This window comes from Sorex araneus, chromosome 9, assembly GCF_027595985.1.
Source record: "Sorex araneus isolate mSorAra2 chromosome 9, mSorAra2.pri, whole genome shotgun sequence".
Taxonomy (NCBI): Eukaryota; Metazoa; Chordata; class Mammalia; order Eulipotyphla; family Soricidae; genus Sorex; species Sorex araneus.
This window is the reverse complement of record NC_073310.1, coordinates 8,084,628-8,098,260: the sequence shown is the minus strand read 5'-3', so window position 1 is coordinate 8,098,260 and position 13,633 is coordinate 8,084,628. Positions and strand designations below refer to the sequence as shown.

Genomic DNA, 13,633 nt, shown 5'->3' with positions numbered 1-13,633 from the left:
CTAAGGAAACCTTTCAAAGAGCATGACTGGGAGGGGCTGGAGCAATAGCACAGCAGGGAGGGCGTTTGCCTTGCACTCGGCCGACCCGGGTTCGATTCCCAGCATCCCATAGGGTCCCCTGAGCACCGCCAGGGCTAATTCCTGAGTGCAGAGCCAGGAAGAAACCCCTGTGCATCGCTGGGTGTGACCCAAAAAAAGAAAAAAAGAGCATGACTGGGAACCACCTGGAGAACCTCGGCGGGAAAGGGAAGCTGCCCCCTCCACCCAGTTCCAGAACATTCCCATCGCCCCAGAGTCAGCACTGCTCCTCGTGAAGCAGTGCTCCCGGGGTCCCTGGCGCCTTTTCCTGGGGGCCGCCTCCTGAACGAGCTGCTTGCTCAGACGCTGCCGGGCGGCCCCTGTGAGAATGAAGACCCCCCCCCCCCACACACACACAGTGGACCTGCGTCTCCCCAAAGCTAAGGAACTTGCTCCAGCTGAACCTCGGGGTAGACTCCGGCCACCCCCAGAGGGTGGGAAAACACTCGGGAGTCCGGAAGGGTTGGAACCGAGCCACTTCTGGGCTCGAGGGCCGAACACAGGCAGGACAAATGGTTAAAAATGAGATAATGACGGAAGGCGAGGCCCGGGGAGGGGGGCCATCTGGAGAGGGGCAGCTCGGAGGAGGGGAACGCTGGCATGAAACACAGGCTGGACAGTGGGAGTGGGGAAGGGGCACGGCCGCCTCCCCAGGACCTCGTTCAACCTCAACTCTGTGAGGTGGGGCTGGCTGAAGAAAGGAATGGCTGCAGAGATCAACGCGTCGGGGGACAGCACGGCCCCTTGCAGTCAAGTGAGGGACTCCAGATCTCTTCCTTTTTTTTTTTTTTTTTTTGCATTTTGGGTCACACCCAGCGATGCTCAGGGGTTACTCCTGGCTTTGCACTCAGGAATTACTCCTGGCGGTGCTTGGGGGACCCTATGGGATGCCGAGGATCGAACCCGGGTCGGCCGCATGCAAGGCAAACGCCCTCCCCGCTGTGCTATCGCTCCCCCCCCCCCCAGATCTCTTCCTAAGAGGAACAGGGACCCTGGCTGGCATCAAGGGGAATTCTGGTAGCTCAGGGCATTCTGACTGTCAGGTGTGGGGGGGCACACTTTGGGGAGCCTCTGAATACTCCAACGGGCTCTTCTTTACTTGCGTTTGCCCCCCCCGCAGCCCCAGTGGACCCTGAGCTCCTGGGAGGCACCGTCTGACTCCCCTCCAAACTGAATTTTTTTTTTTAAGTGTAGGCAACCCCCAAAGTGCCATCCACACGAGTGGGTGGGAACTCTTGCAGGGTCAAAGCCAGGTTCTTTCTGGATCTAAACTCTGGCCCTGAGTTCGTGAGCCCAGACAGCTGGGCCAGATTGTTCCCCACTTTTTTTTGCAGGGAAAGAAGGGCTGGGCCACACCCAGCGATGCTCAGGGGTCACACCTGGCTCTGCACTCAGGGATTACTCCTTGTTGTGGGCTGCTGGAGAGAAAACCTGGATCAGCTGCAGGCAAAGCAAACGCTCCCCGCCCCCTCCCCCCACCCCGCCTGCTGCGCTATTACTCTGGCCCCTGGCCCCCACTTCAGAACAGAGAGAACATTGGTATTTATCAGCCAGACTCAGAGAAGGGGTCCTTGCAGGAAAGGTTCTGTTCCTAAGCAACCAAATTCGAGACAGAGTCTTGACATGAGCTGGACCACAACTCAAGGGTGTGAGGTCCCTAGGCGGTGTATACGACCTTCCCTTCCTCAGCCCCCAACCAAATGGATGTATGTACCCTCCAGCTGCTGTCACATCAGGAAAATCAGGATTAGAAAGAGTTTAGTGCACCTCCCCCAGCGAAAAAGAAAAGAAAGAAAAGCAAAGCTGTTTACAAACCCGGATCACTCAGCTCTGGCTGTGGATATGTCATTACAAAAGCTGCTTAGGTTAGGGAGAGGGTAGGGACTGTGCACGCATTGTCCCCCCTCCCCCCATCTCCCACTCCCTTAAGAGGTGGTGCCACTTGTGTTCTCTTAAATGCCCAGAAATCGATCTTGGCTGGCTGATCCACTATGACTTACTTCCCCAGATTGTCATGGCAACCTTGGGAAACGGTTCACAAGCTTGCTTTTCATTTCCAGAGGCATAAACAAGAAATGACCCGGGTCAGGTTAGTCTTGCAAAATAGACGAAATTAAGCTTGGTTTGATTAAACGGCTTTTGTCTACCCAGAGAATCGTCCAAGTTCGCCTCCACTTTGGTTTTGATTTTTTTTTTTTTTTTTTTTACGAACGATGCAAAGAGCTCGGCTGTCACTCAAGAACCGTTTCACAAATAACACCGCAATCAACTGTGGGCCGCCTTCGGCCATCGCCCTAACAAAGGGAAGGGACGATAAATCTCTCTTTTTTTTTTCTTTTAAATGGCTCTTATCACATCAGTGTGCAGATCTGCCACCGTCAAGCGGATCTAAATGAGAATCTAGGACCAGGAACTCGAATGAAATCCTCGGGGAAAAAAAAAAAAAAGGAAGAAAAACAAAAAAAAATCCCTCTCTTCTATTCCCGACTCTCGGGTTGAACACACAACGCAGTGATTTTTTTTTTTCCCAACCCGGGCATTCACAACTTCCAAGCCGTAGCCCGCGTTGGGTGGAGGAGGTGGGGAGGGGGGTGAAAGAGCGAGGTGTGTGTGTGTGTGGGGGGGGGGGGGGATGGTGGTCCAGCGCCGTGGGCGTGGCTCCCGCAGGCCCCGCCCCTCCTCCGGCGCGGTGGGCGGGGCCTGCGCGGCGGCGCGTGCGCGCGCGCGGCGGCCCCCCCCAGGTACGCGGACAAGATGGCGGCGGCAGCGGTCGACAGCGCGATGGAGGTGGTGCCCGCGCTGGCCGACGAGGCCGCGCCCGAGGCCGCGGGCCTCAGCTGCCTGGTCAGCCTGCCCGGCGAGGTGCTGGAGTACATCCTGTGCAGCGGCTCGCTCACGGCCGCCGACATCGGCCGCGTGTCCAGCACCTGCCGGCGGCTGCGCGAGCTGTGCCAGAGCAGCGGGAAGGTGTGGAAGGAGCAGTTCCGGCTGAGGTGAGCGCGGCGCGCCCCCCGCCCCGGCCCCGCCCGCGCCCCGGCCCGCGCCCCCCGCGCCCCCCGCCGCGCCGCGCCCCGCGCCGCCCGCCCCGCCCGCGGGCCGCAGACAAAGGCCCTCCCGGGCCGCCGGGCCGCGCTGACCCTCGGGGCGCCCCCGCGCGCGCCCGCCCGGACCCGTCCCCGCGGCCCGTCCCCGCGGCCCGTCCCCGCTGCCCGTCCCCGCTGCCCAGTCCCCGCGGCCCCGTCCCGGTCCCCGCGGCCCGTCCCCGCCGCCCCGTCCCGGTCCCCGCGGCCCGTCCCCGCCGCCCCGTCCCGGTCCCCGCGGCCCGGTCCCCGCCGCGCGCCGCTTTTGTGCTCGGCCGTGGACGGGCCCGGCGGGGCGGGGGCGGCGGGGGGACTCGGGGTGGACGCCGGCCCGCGGCCCCCCGGAGTGGGCGGCGTGACCTTGGGAGGGGTGCGCCCCCCACCCCCGCGCCTCCTCCTCCTCCTCCTCCCCCTCCTCCTCCCCGGTCCCCGGGTCCCCGGCGCCCCGAGGATGCTGCCGCCCCGCCTCCCCCGGCCGTGCGGGGATGCGCGGGGCCCGGCCGGCGCGCTCTGCCATTGTTGTGGGCGCGGGCCGCGGCGGGCCCGGGTGGGCGGCAGGGTTGGCGGGGCCGCGGGGCGCCAAGGTCACCCGGTGGGCGCGCGGGGCGCGCGGCGCGGCGCTCAGGGGGTGCGTGTGTCCCGCCCCGCCCGCAGGTGGCCGTCCCTGATGAAGCACTACAGCCCCACCGACTACGTCAACTGGCTGGAGGAGTATAAAGTTCGGCAGAAAGCGGGGCTCGAGGCGCGCAAGATCGTCGCCTCCTTCTCCAAGCGCTTCTTTTCCGAGCACGTAAGGCTGTGCCCGCGCCGCGGCCCTGCCCCTGCCCCTGCGCCTGCTCTCCGGGGCGCGCCCGTCCCCTCCCCCTCCGCCCGCACGCCGGTGGCTGGCCGCAAGAGTCATTGTGTCCCTTTTTTCCCCCCCTCCTCTCGGCGACAGAATGAAGCCATTTGTGCCCGCAGCCTCCCTTCGCGACGCGCGGCGGGCGGGGAGAGGGCGGGCTGCGGCGGCGCGGGGGGCGCGCGGCGCCGCGGCAGCCTTGGGGGGCCCCTGGGTGCCGCGGCCCAGCCCGCGCCTGGCAGGGGCTGGCAGGGGCCGGGCCCTGGGTGTGCGCAGGGCGCGGGGTGGGGGGGGAGGTATGGGGATACCCGGCGGCGCCCCCCCAGTTGTTGCCTCCCCCCACCCCGCCCCCAGCAGCCGGGTTCTTCGTTGCGCATTTGTTAGGGTAACTTGGAGGGTTCGAGATGCGCTCTCGTGATCCGCTTTATTGGTTAGGGTTGCAGAGCGCCCTGGAAGGCTGAGTTATTGTGGTGGTCGTGTTGGTGGGGCCACACCCGGCGGCGGTGCTCAGGGAGCACTCCTGGCTCTGGGCTTTGGGGGAAGCATCGCGGGGGCGGTGCCGGGGGTTGAGCCCTGCTGGCGGGGTGCCAGGCCAGCGGACTCCCCCTCGCGCGCCGCTGTGGCTTCCCAATCTGATTGTCCGTGTTCGCTGCCCCTGGTGGGCGTGGGGATTTTTTTTTTTTTTCTTTCTTTCGTTTTTTAATGTTGGCTGAAATGCAGGGGGGTGGGGGTTGGGTTCGCTGGTTGGTGTCCCTTGCAGGGAGAAGGTTCTGTAGCAGGTCGTCAGGCTTGAAATTTTGTTTCAACTCAGAAAAGGATCCCGTGTGCCTAATTGGCAGTTGTTGTTGTTTTGCTTTTTTGTCTGGGGGCCACGCCCAGCGTGCACTAGCCCCAGCCCGGTGCTAGGACTTGCACCTGTAAACCCTGCGCTGGGCTGGGCTGGGCTGTTGTTTGCTCTTGTTCTCTCTCTCTGTCTCTCTGTCTCTCTCTCTCTCTCTCTCCCCCCCTCTCCCCCCTCCCCCTTCTCTCTCTCTCTTCCCCTCTCTTCTCTCTCTCTCTCCCCCCCTTTCTCCCTCTCTCTCTCCTCCTTTCTCCCTCTCTCCCTCCCTCTCTCTCTCTCTCTCTCTGGCCCCATACCAATTTTAATATCTTTGGTGATGAAACCCAGAGCTTTATACATGAAAACTATGCACTCGACCACTAGACTGCCTCCCCAGCCCCTAAGTTCCATTTATTTGGTGGAGGTCTAGAAAACAGACCCTCTGATTTGGTTTACTAGAGAGTCTGTCTTATTAAATACTTATAACTACAATTAATGGAGTCAGTTATTTGAAGCGCTTTTTCGAGGCCTTTTCTAGTTTTGAAAATGGAAATTTGAACGTTGAACAGATTTGAACCTATTCCTCTATGGAGAATAAAAATAGATCATTCCTTTGTATAATTCATTTCTACAAATAAATTTTTTGGAGGGCCACACCCGGCAGTGCTCAGGGCTTACTCATAGCTCTTTATTCATGGCACACTGCTGGCGGGCTCAGGGGACCATCTGGGGTGCCAGGGATTGAACCCAGATCGGCCACGTGCAAGGCAAGCGCGTTACTGGCCCTACTAATAAAATTTTAATGTAAGAATGAACAAACTGCGTTCACCTCTGGATAGAATAAACTATAACCCAACTAAAAGCAGTCATAGTCACAAGATTCAAATACTGGTGTAAATGTCTTCGCATGCATGTATTTCAGCTGTTTGTTTTGGGGCCTGCCGTACATGACGATGCTCAGGGGTTGGGGGCTATTCCTGGTCCTGCACTCAGGCACTACTCCCGGCGGTGCTGGGGCCCGTGCAGGAAGATGGCCTCCCGCTGGACTGTCCCTCGGGCGCCATACAGTTCAGTCCTCGTTGTGTTGGATGCTCTCGGGGCTTGCTCCACGAGGCATTGCGACTTGACCTCTGACTGTAGTCTAGGGTTTTGCGCATTTATAATGGTCTTTATCGAATAGTGGTGGGTTTGTGTGTTTTTTTTCCCGTCGTTTCTTCCGTCCTGAACCACTGTGTCCAGGGCCGTGGCTAGACCAGGCGTCCACTTGAGGTTGACTTGCGGGTGGGTGATTCCCTTGTGTTCCTGTGGGCTCCGCGTCTCCACAGGTTGGCGTAACGTTTCCCTGTCTGCTTGTACAGAACAATGGGGGGAGTAGCACATTTCCGGCTGATGTGTTGCGTGTCCCCACCGTTTGCAATGGCAGGGGAGAAAAGCCACGCAGGGGCCGAGTTGCCCGAGCCCCGGGCAGCCTCTCGTGGTCGTGCGCCCCCGCGGCGGCGTGGAAATGGTCTCTGTGGACTAGTCGGGAAGCTGGCAGGGCTCGACCTGGCCTCAGAGAGGCTGCCTGCCCGGAGGGGCCTGTTACCGCTTCCGGGAGTGCCGGTCTGCGGAAACGGGTCTGCGGAAACGGGACAGCGAGATCCCAGCGAGACGTACTGCGTGTCGCCTGCCCCCTGTGGTGTGGACGGTGACGCCGGGCAGTGAGGGGACGTCCTTGCGCCTGGGGGCCTGCAGGAGTCGCAGCGGCATCCTTCCGGCCTTGTCACTGAAGTGTGTGTCTCTGTGTCTTCCCCGTAGGTCCCCTGTAACGGTTTTAGTGACATTGAGAATCTTGAGGGACCAGAGATATTTTTTGAGGATGAACTGGTGTGCATCCTGAATATGGAAGGAAGGTAAGTCAGAGTTTACCAGAGATCGCTTTTTAATTTCTTTTAAGCATGGCTCCAAAATTAATTGCTGTTGTTAGTGTGGGGCTGAACTCTGGGGCGTGTGCTTCTAAATAATTTGTCTGGTCACCGTTGCAGTTTTGAAAAATTCTGTATGTGTAAGGGAAACGTATGATATGTGAGATAGATTTGAGACCTAAAGAAGGCTTGCAAAACATTGCTTTGGAAAGAGAAGAGAGTATTTAAATATGCAGTGGGTCAGAGCTGTGCTTTACGTATCTGTATGCCTTGGATAACAAAAATGATCCTTTATACTTACTTTTCTGCCCACCATCACCAGACTTACCTGTCGGGAATTCAATTTATAAAATCTGTTTTCTTAATTATGGTTTTTTTTTTTTTTTTTTTTTTTTGCTTTTTGGGTTACACCTGGCAATTCACAGGGGTTACTCCTGGCTCAGCACTCAGGAATCACACCTGGCGGTGCTCAGGGGACCATATGGGATGCTGGGAATCGAACCCGGGTCGGCCGCGTGCAAGGCAAACGCCCTACCCGCTGTGCTATCACTCCAGCCCCTTAATTATGTCTTTTTTTTTTCTTTTTGGGTCACACCTGGCGATGCACAGGGGTTACTCCTGGCTCTGCACTCAGGAATCACACCTGGCGGTGCTTAGGGGACCATATGGAATGCTGGGAATCGAACCCGGGTCGGCCGCATGCAAGGCAAACGCCCTCCCCGCTGTGCTATCACTCCAGCCCCTTAATTATGTTGTAATGGATGAGATTTAACTGTTCCTCAGGTTAGTTACCAAAAGAGTAATATTTGATCATGAGATTACAAGTACTTGAATCTTCCTCCTGATCAAGAGATATTCATTATCTCTTGGTTATTGCTTAAAATTTGTTATGTCATATCTTTTGCTGGGAAAAGTAATTTCTTCTTTATCAAAAGATAACATGCAGCTTAATTTACCTACCAAAAATTCTCTGCTCGGAGCTGGAGAGGTAGTATACCAGGGAAGGTGCCTGCCTTGCACGTGGCTGATCCGGGTTCAATCCCCAGCATCCCTTATGAACCCCTGAGCATCACCAGGCATGAGCCAGTGACAAACAAAACAGATTTTCTGCTGTGAAAGTTCTAGAAACTTCACTAGTGATGAAAGTAAGAATGCTGTCAGTTGCTTATCTCTTTAGGAGGGATTATTGTGAAATGACTTACAGATAAGACATAAGATTCTTTCCTTAAGAGGGTTTAAGAGAGACTGAAACTCACAGTAGGGCGAGGGAAGATGTGTCTCTATTCTCGGCCTTGGATGAGTTCAGACGTAGACAGGTCATTTTTCCGTTTCTATTTTGGTTTATCTATAAATGAATTGAAGTGTGATCTAATAGTCAGTATTGTGTAGCCTTAAAAATAAAAGCTGGCCTGTCTTTTACGTGCACATACATTCTAAGTGCGGAAAGGTACTGTCGGACGTGCTGTGTTGATTGGTTTTGGTTTGCTCCTTGCAAATGGTGCTTTTGCTGTTTGTCCCTGCTCCTTCCGTCCTGTCGGCCTTCCCTGCTCCCATCCTGGAATTAGCGGTGACATTTAGCTTATATCCTTCCACGCTAATATACGCCGATACATGTAGAGATGGAGGAGGATCGTGATTGTTTTCTAAATCAGCCATGTTTAATCAGAAGTTTTAGCCCATTAACCTCCAAATGGCAGATCCTTATTTTATGGAATGTAACAATATAGGTCCTTTTTGATGTCTTTTTTTTTTTCAGTCTCCGTGTAGCAGTGACTGGGGGCAGGGAAAGAGTGTAGGCTTCAGGTGCATGTGCCTTGCTCATGGCTGCCCCAGGTGGGTGCTGGTGCCCTGAGCACTGAGCGTTGGCTGGTGCAGCCTGGGGCCCCCTGAGCACACCTGATGGTCTGGTGTCCCGAGCACCAAGTACTGCAGCATCCCTGGCCCTTGCTCTGAATTGACAGGCCCCCTCGCCCCCACCCCACCCCCCCAGGTCTGGGAGGCCCCCCTGAAAGAGAATACCTATCCTGATTATTGATTAAAAGGTCAGATTCACTTTTGAAAACGATTGCATACCGTTTTACAGTATTTACTATAACTACCCGTCTGCGTACAGATGGGTAACCACTGTCTTCCACATTTTTTTTCCCGTTACCGTGGAGTAGCTAAATGTGATGTTTCTAGGGAGTTTGTTTCCGAGTAATCAAGCCCTAGGAATAGGGTTTCTGGGCATAGCTGTGGAACCTGATGGAAAGGCACAGTAGAATATATGCCCTTCAGTGGGAAGACTTTGTTCTTCTACGACCAGTGCAGGAGCCGAGTTGTGTCCCACAGGACCCAGAGGGTTTGGGAAGAGGAGGCCTGGTGCCGCTCCTGTCGTCGGCGTCCTGCTCTGGTAGGCGGGGCCGAGGGCTGCTCCCGTCCTGGTGCCTGGGACTGTGTGGCGCTGAGAGTTGAACCCAGGCCTCGCCTGTGCAAAGAGCAAGTGCTCCACGCCCGGCCAGGCTCGGGCTCTTGCTGTAGAGTGCCCCTGGCACTGCTCGTGGTCCCAGGGCTAGGACTGGGGCTGGCGGGCTGCGGGATGAATGCCTACTCCTGTGCTCTTCCTCGGGCCCCTCGGTGTTTTAATTGAATAATAGCACTGTCGTCAGATAATAATAGCACAGCCCCAGACAGCAAGGGAAATTGAATAATATTGTCATAAAATACATGCAGAAGAGGAAACTTTCAACAGATGCTCAGGCTTTTTTTTTTTTTTAATTATTATCATAGGAAAAAATAATGTATTGCAAAACTACAGTCGAGGGCCAGAGTTCCCAGACATTGGGCCTGCTGCCACCTTTTGGAAAACCTTTTCCCCAAAAATACCACACAGCACGCGCTGAGATCTGTGTTCTTTATGCTGCAGTCACAGTGCCTCTGTGTGGAGCCTGGGTCGGGTCCCCAGCACCAAATGAACCCCCCGAGTTCCTCTGGGAGCAACTGCGCATGGCCCCAAACAAATAAGAAAGTGACCCCCCCCCATTGCCTGTGAGGCTGCTGCAGCCCCACCCCCACCCCAGCTTCCCAGGAGGGGGTGAGTAGTGTATTGCCCTTTCTGGGAAACACTGATCTCGACTGGACCTTATTACTCAAGACTGGTCTGGCAGAAGCAGAAAAAGGATGTAGACAGCTTTCTTCTTTCCGAGCAGGGAAATCATAGTAGAATTCTTTCTCGCTCTAAGAAAAAATGGGGACATACAGAAAGGATCAGAGAAAGCCATTCACCTGTGGGCAGATCTAGGTGGCGTAGAATCATGTTTCGGGACCTTTAAAATCCACTTCAGGAAAATGTTAAGTGCCAGGGTTGTGGCTCGGCCATAGAGTTCATACCTCACACGTGTGCGGCCCTGGCAATGCCGAACAAAAATAGCAGTGGCGCCTGCCTCTGTTTATTGAAGGGGCAGAGAGTACGCACGGCCCCTTAGCACTAGGGCAGTGCAGTCAGCTCAGAGATAGACGTCATTAATATATAAACACTGGCCCGCTAGTTTGAACCTAAAACAGGTTTTAGGGTTTTTTAGTTTTTTTGTTTGTTTGGTTTTTAGGCCACACCGGGGATCCTCAGGGGTAACTCCTGGCTCTGCACGCAGTGATCATTCCTGTTACGGCTCATGAGATGTTGGGGATCGAACCCCAGTTAGCCAAATAGAGGGCAAGTGTCCTCCCCCCAATTCTAACACTCCAGCCCCAGACAGCAAGGGATGTATATATATATATATATATATATATATATACATATTCTTCTTTTTGTGAAGCAAGATGGATTTTATTGAACAACAACTTGCTTAGAAATATGTGCAAGGAGAAAAGGCGGAGAAATAAGTGTTCAAGAGAACACAAGCTTCTCCAGAGATACAGCGCTGGGCACAGAAATGTGGGCATGAGCAAGTGGAATACGCGCTCAAGGGAGAATGAAGGCTTGGGAGCCAGACAAGGAGTATTCTTGCTTAATTTTTTAAAAATAGCTCTTTCACAGTCCCTTTGTGTGCAGATTGCTGTGGGGGCCCTCCACGCAGTGCCGTGGTGCGGGGAACCAGGCCCACTGGCGGGAAACCCCCTCTCGCCGGTGTGAGAGGCAACGTCTTAGAAGGGCCCGTGCTGTGCCCGAAAACAGACTCTGCGACCAGCAGGGAAATGGATCTCAGTAGTGGGTATTAAAGACAGAACCCCAGTTCTTCTTTAACACTTGGCTAACTGGGGTTCAGTCGGGTGTGGCCTAAAAACAAGGCCTAAAGGGGCTGGAGCAATAGCACAGCGGGAAGGGTGTTTGCCTTGCATTCGGCTGACCCAGGTTCGATTCCCAGCATCCCATCCTGAGCACCGCCAGGGGTGATTCCTGACTGCAGAGCCGGGAGTAACCCCTGTGCATCGCCAGGTATGACCCAAAAGGAAAAAAAAACCAAGGCCTATTAGGTCTCATTTCCCTCCCTCCCAACGCCCCCAGCACCGCCAGGAGTGATCCCCGAGCTCAGAGCCGGAGTCAGCCTGAGCACCGCCTGGGTATGGCCCAAAGACAAAAACAAACGAAAGATTGGGAAACTTTCGAGTTTCCCAAAGAGAAAGAAAAATCAGAATATCAGAAGACTTTTCAGCAGCAATGCCCTATGCTAGAGGCAGCAGAAAAACATATTTTGAAGATGCTCAAAAATCCGAAATGTTCAGCCAAGGATTTTTGTATCCAGCCAAACTGAGCCCCAGGTGTGTCAAGGCTGCGGACAGACATTATCTGTGAGCCCTTCTGGAGAAGTGGCTCACATACGGAAGCCACGTAGTCCAGAACAGTCACCCAGACAGCGGCGTGGGATTCGAGGTGCACGTGGAAGTATTTGCTCATATGGTGAAATCCAGAGGGCAGTTGATAAGGGAGAAAGGATTGTGTGGTGTCTGAGCCCTGATTATGCGGGCACAGAGCACTATTGAAAAGGAGCAGGGGGGCTTGCCTTGTACGTGGCCCACCTGGGTTCCATCCCAGGCACCGTCTATGGCCCCCTGAGCCTGCCAGTCGTGGCCCCTGAGCACAGAGCTGGGAGTAAGCCCTGAGCACTGCTGGGTGTGGCAGGGAACCACGTGAGCTGTCAGTTGCTCATAGTCCTCGTCGAGACGGTGAGAACGCTGGTCCCCTTACTGGTCTTATTGTGACTTTGAGGAAGCGCGTGCAGTCAGGGGTGGCGCCGAGGTCCAGGTCTGCTGGAATGATGGGCCGGAGACTGAGATGATGGGGAGGGGAAGCAAGGGGCTCCCCGTCAAATCAGAACTATGGGTGCAGGGGGAGGGACAAGCCCGGAGTTCAGGCGGGGAAGTGTGTCTGCAGAACCGAGTGGGTGCAGTGGGTCTGAATCCCCGCGAGGCCCAGGCATGCATGGGAGGCCACTGGCCGGGGGATCCTCTTTGCCTCAGAGACCCGGTCAGCACCCCTACCTTTCCAGATTGCTGTTAATTTCCCTTTCAGACATCTAATGCTAACTGAGCACTTACTTAGTTTCACTCTGAGTCACTTAACGTCTTATTACTGCCGCAGAGTCCTGACCTGTGTTGTTTGCCTCGCGGGCAAGAGGGACTGTGGGATCATAAACCATTTCTGTCCTTCTGCATAAGTACACTCTTTAACATGGTACGGTCTATGTGAAGTGGAAAAGTAGATACTCAGAAGCTTTAATGATGTGATTCTGTGTCGACGTTGTTTTCTTCCAGAAAAGCCTTGACCTGGAAATACTATGCCAAAAAAATTCTTTACTACTTACGGCAGCAGAAAATTTTAAATAATCTTAAGGCTTTCCTTCAGCAGCCCGATGACTATGAATCATACCTTGAAGGTAAGGTTTTAACGAGGATGAGCCAGTCCTCAGCTAAGTCACTTGGCACCCGGAGCAGTGGTGGGGACTGTCCCTGATGAGAGGGCCGTGACAGGTCACTCCCTGGGCCCGGAGCTGGGTGCGATCGTCCGGGCAGTTTGGAAGGCGCTGGCGTGGAGGCTTGGTCTGTCCTGGAGCTGCTGCCTGCGTTCGGAGCAGGAGGCTGATTTCGAGCTCGTGAGCTGCATCTCCGTGTCTCAGCTCTGAGCCGTCGTCTCCGAGTGGGAATAAATACGTCTAGTCCTGGCTCCCTCTGCCCCGGGCACAGCCCTGCGCCTCTGGTTGAAGTTTAGTGAGGACAGGATGTTCCCGCGCAGCAGTGCGTCTGCCCGTCCTGGCGAGAGAGAGGCGAGGGGGAGGGAAGTCAGGTGGATAGGATAGATAATGGCAGTGACTCTTTGTTCCAGCCAGGTTGAATAAGAACAAAATGTAACTTAATTTAAAAAACAAAACAAAAAAAAACCTTAAAATTTCCCCTGCACAAACATCCCCATCAATTAACGGCAGTGCAGTACACATGAGGCTGACACTCGAGGCTCTCCCAGGAGTGACCTGCCCACTGCACACATCTCCCTCCCCACTGCTCCTCTCAGCGACCGTCCACCCTGTCCACCCCCGGCCAGCAGCCCCCCTGCCCCTCACAGCAGCCGGTGCGGCCAGTCCTGTCCGAGACCCAGACCCTCCAATCCTCCGGGGGGTGCCGAATGCGGCCTGCTCGTTTCCCCACCCCCCCCCTTTTTTTTTTAGTCTCTTGCCTGCCATTCAGTGCCCCTTACGACCTGATCATCCTTCTAACTCTGACCCTTGACCCGTCCACCTCCAAAATGTCTCATTCACACCAGCCAGGCTGCCGGCCCCAGTGGTGACCCGCAGGTGTATCCTACCTGCCTCTGCACCCCCGTTCATGCTACCCCTCGTCCTTTGAATTCTGCCTTTGTTCTCTTCACCCTGCAGCGTTCAGTGGGAAGCCACTGCCAGTAAGAGCGTGTCTCTCGCTAGTACAATGCCTGCAGTTTTTACTG

At 55.4% G+C, this 13,633-nt stretch overlaps 1 protein-coding gene across 2 annotated transcripts in view; it reads left to right on the top strand.

The window, feature by feature from the left end:
* The first annotated feature begins 2,806 nt into the window (after positions 1–2,806).
* FBXO21 (F-box protein 21) overlaps positions 2,807–13,633 on the top strand; it is a 29,861-nt gene continuing 19,034 nt past the window's right edge. The window contains exons 1-4 of one of the 2 annotated variants that reach the window (XM_055147012.1): positions 2,807–3,071; positions 3,813–3,948; positions 6,614–6,708; positions 12,451–12,572. In XM_055147012.1, coding sequence (XP_055002987.1) covers positions 2,833–3,071; positions 3,813–3,948; positions 6,614–6,708; positions 12,451–12,572 — 592 coding nt within the window. In that variant the 5' untranslated portion in view covers positions 2,807–2,832. The remainder of the gene's footprint in view (positions 3,072–3,812; positions 3,949–6,613; positions 6,709–12,450; positions 12,573–13,633) is intronic. The other variant, XM_055147013.1, reaches the window with a different exon arrangement.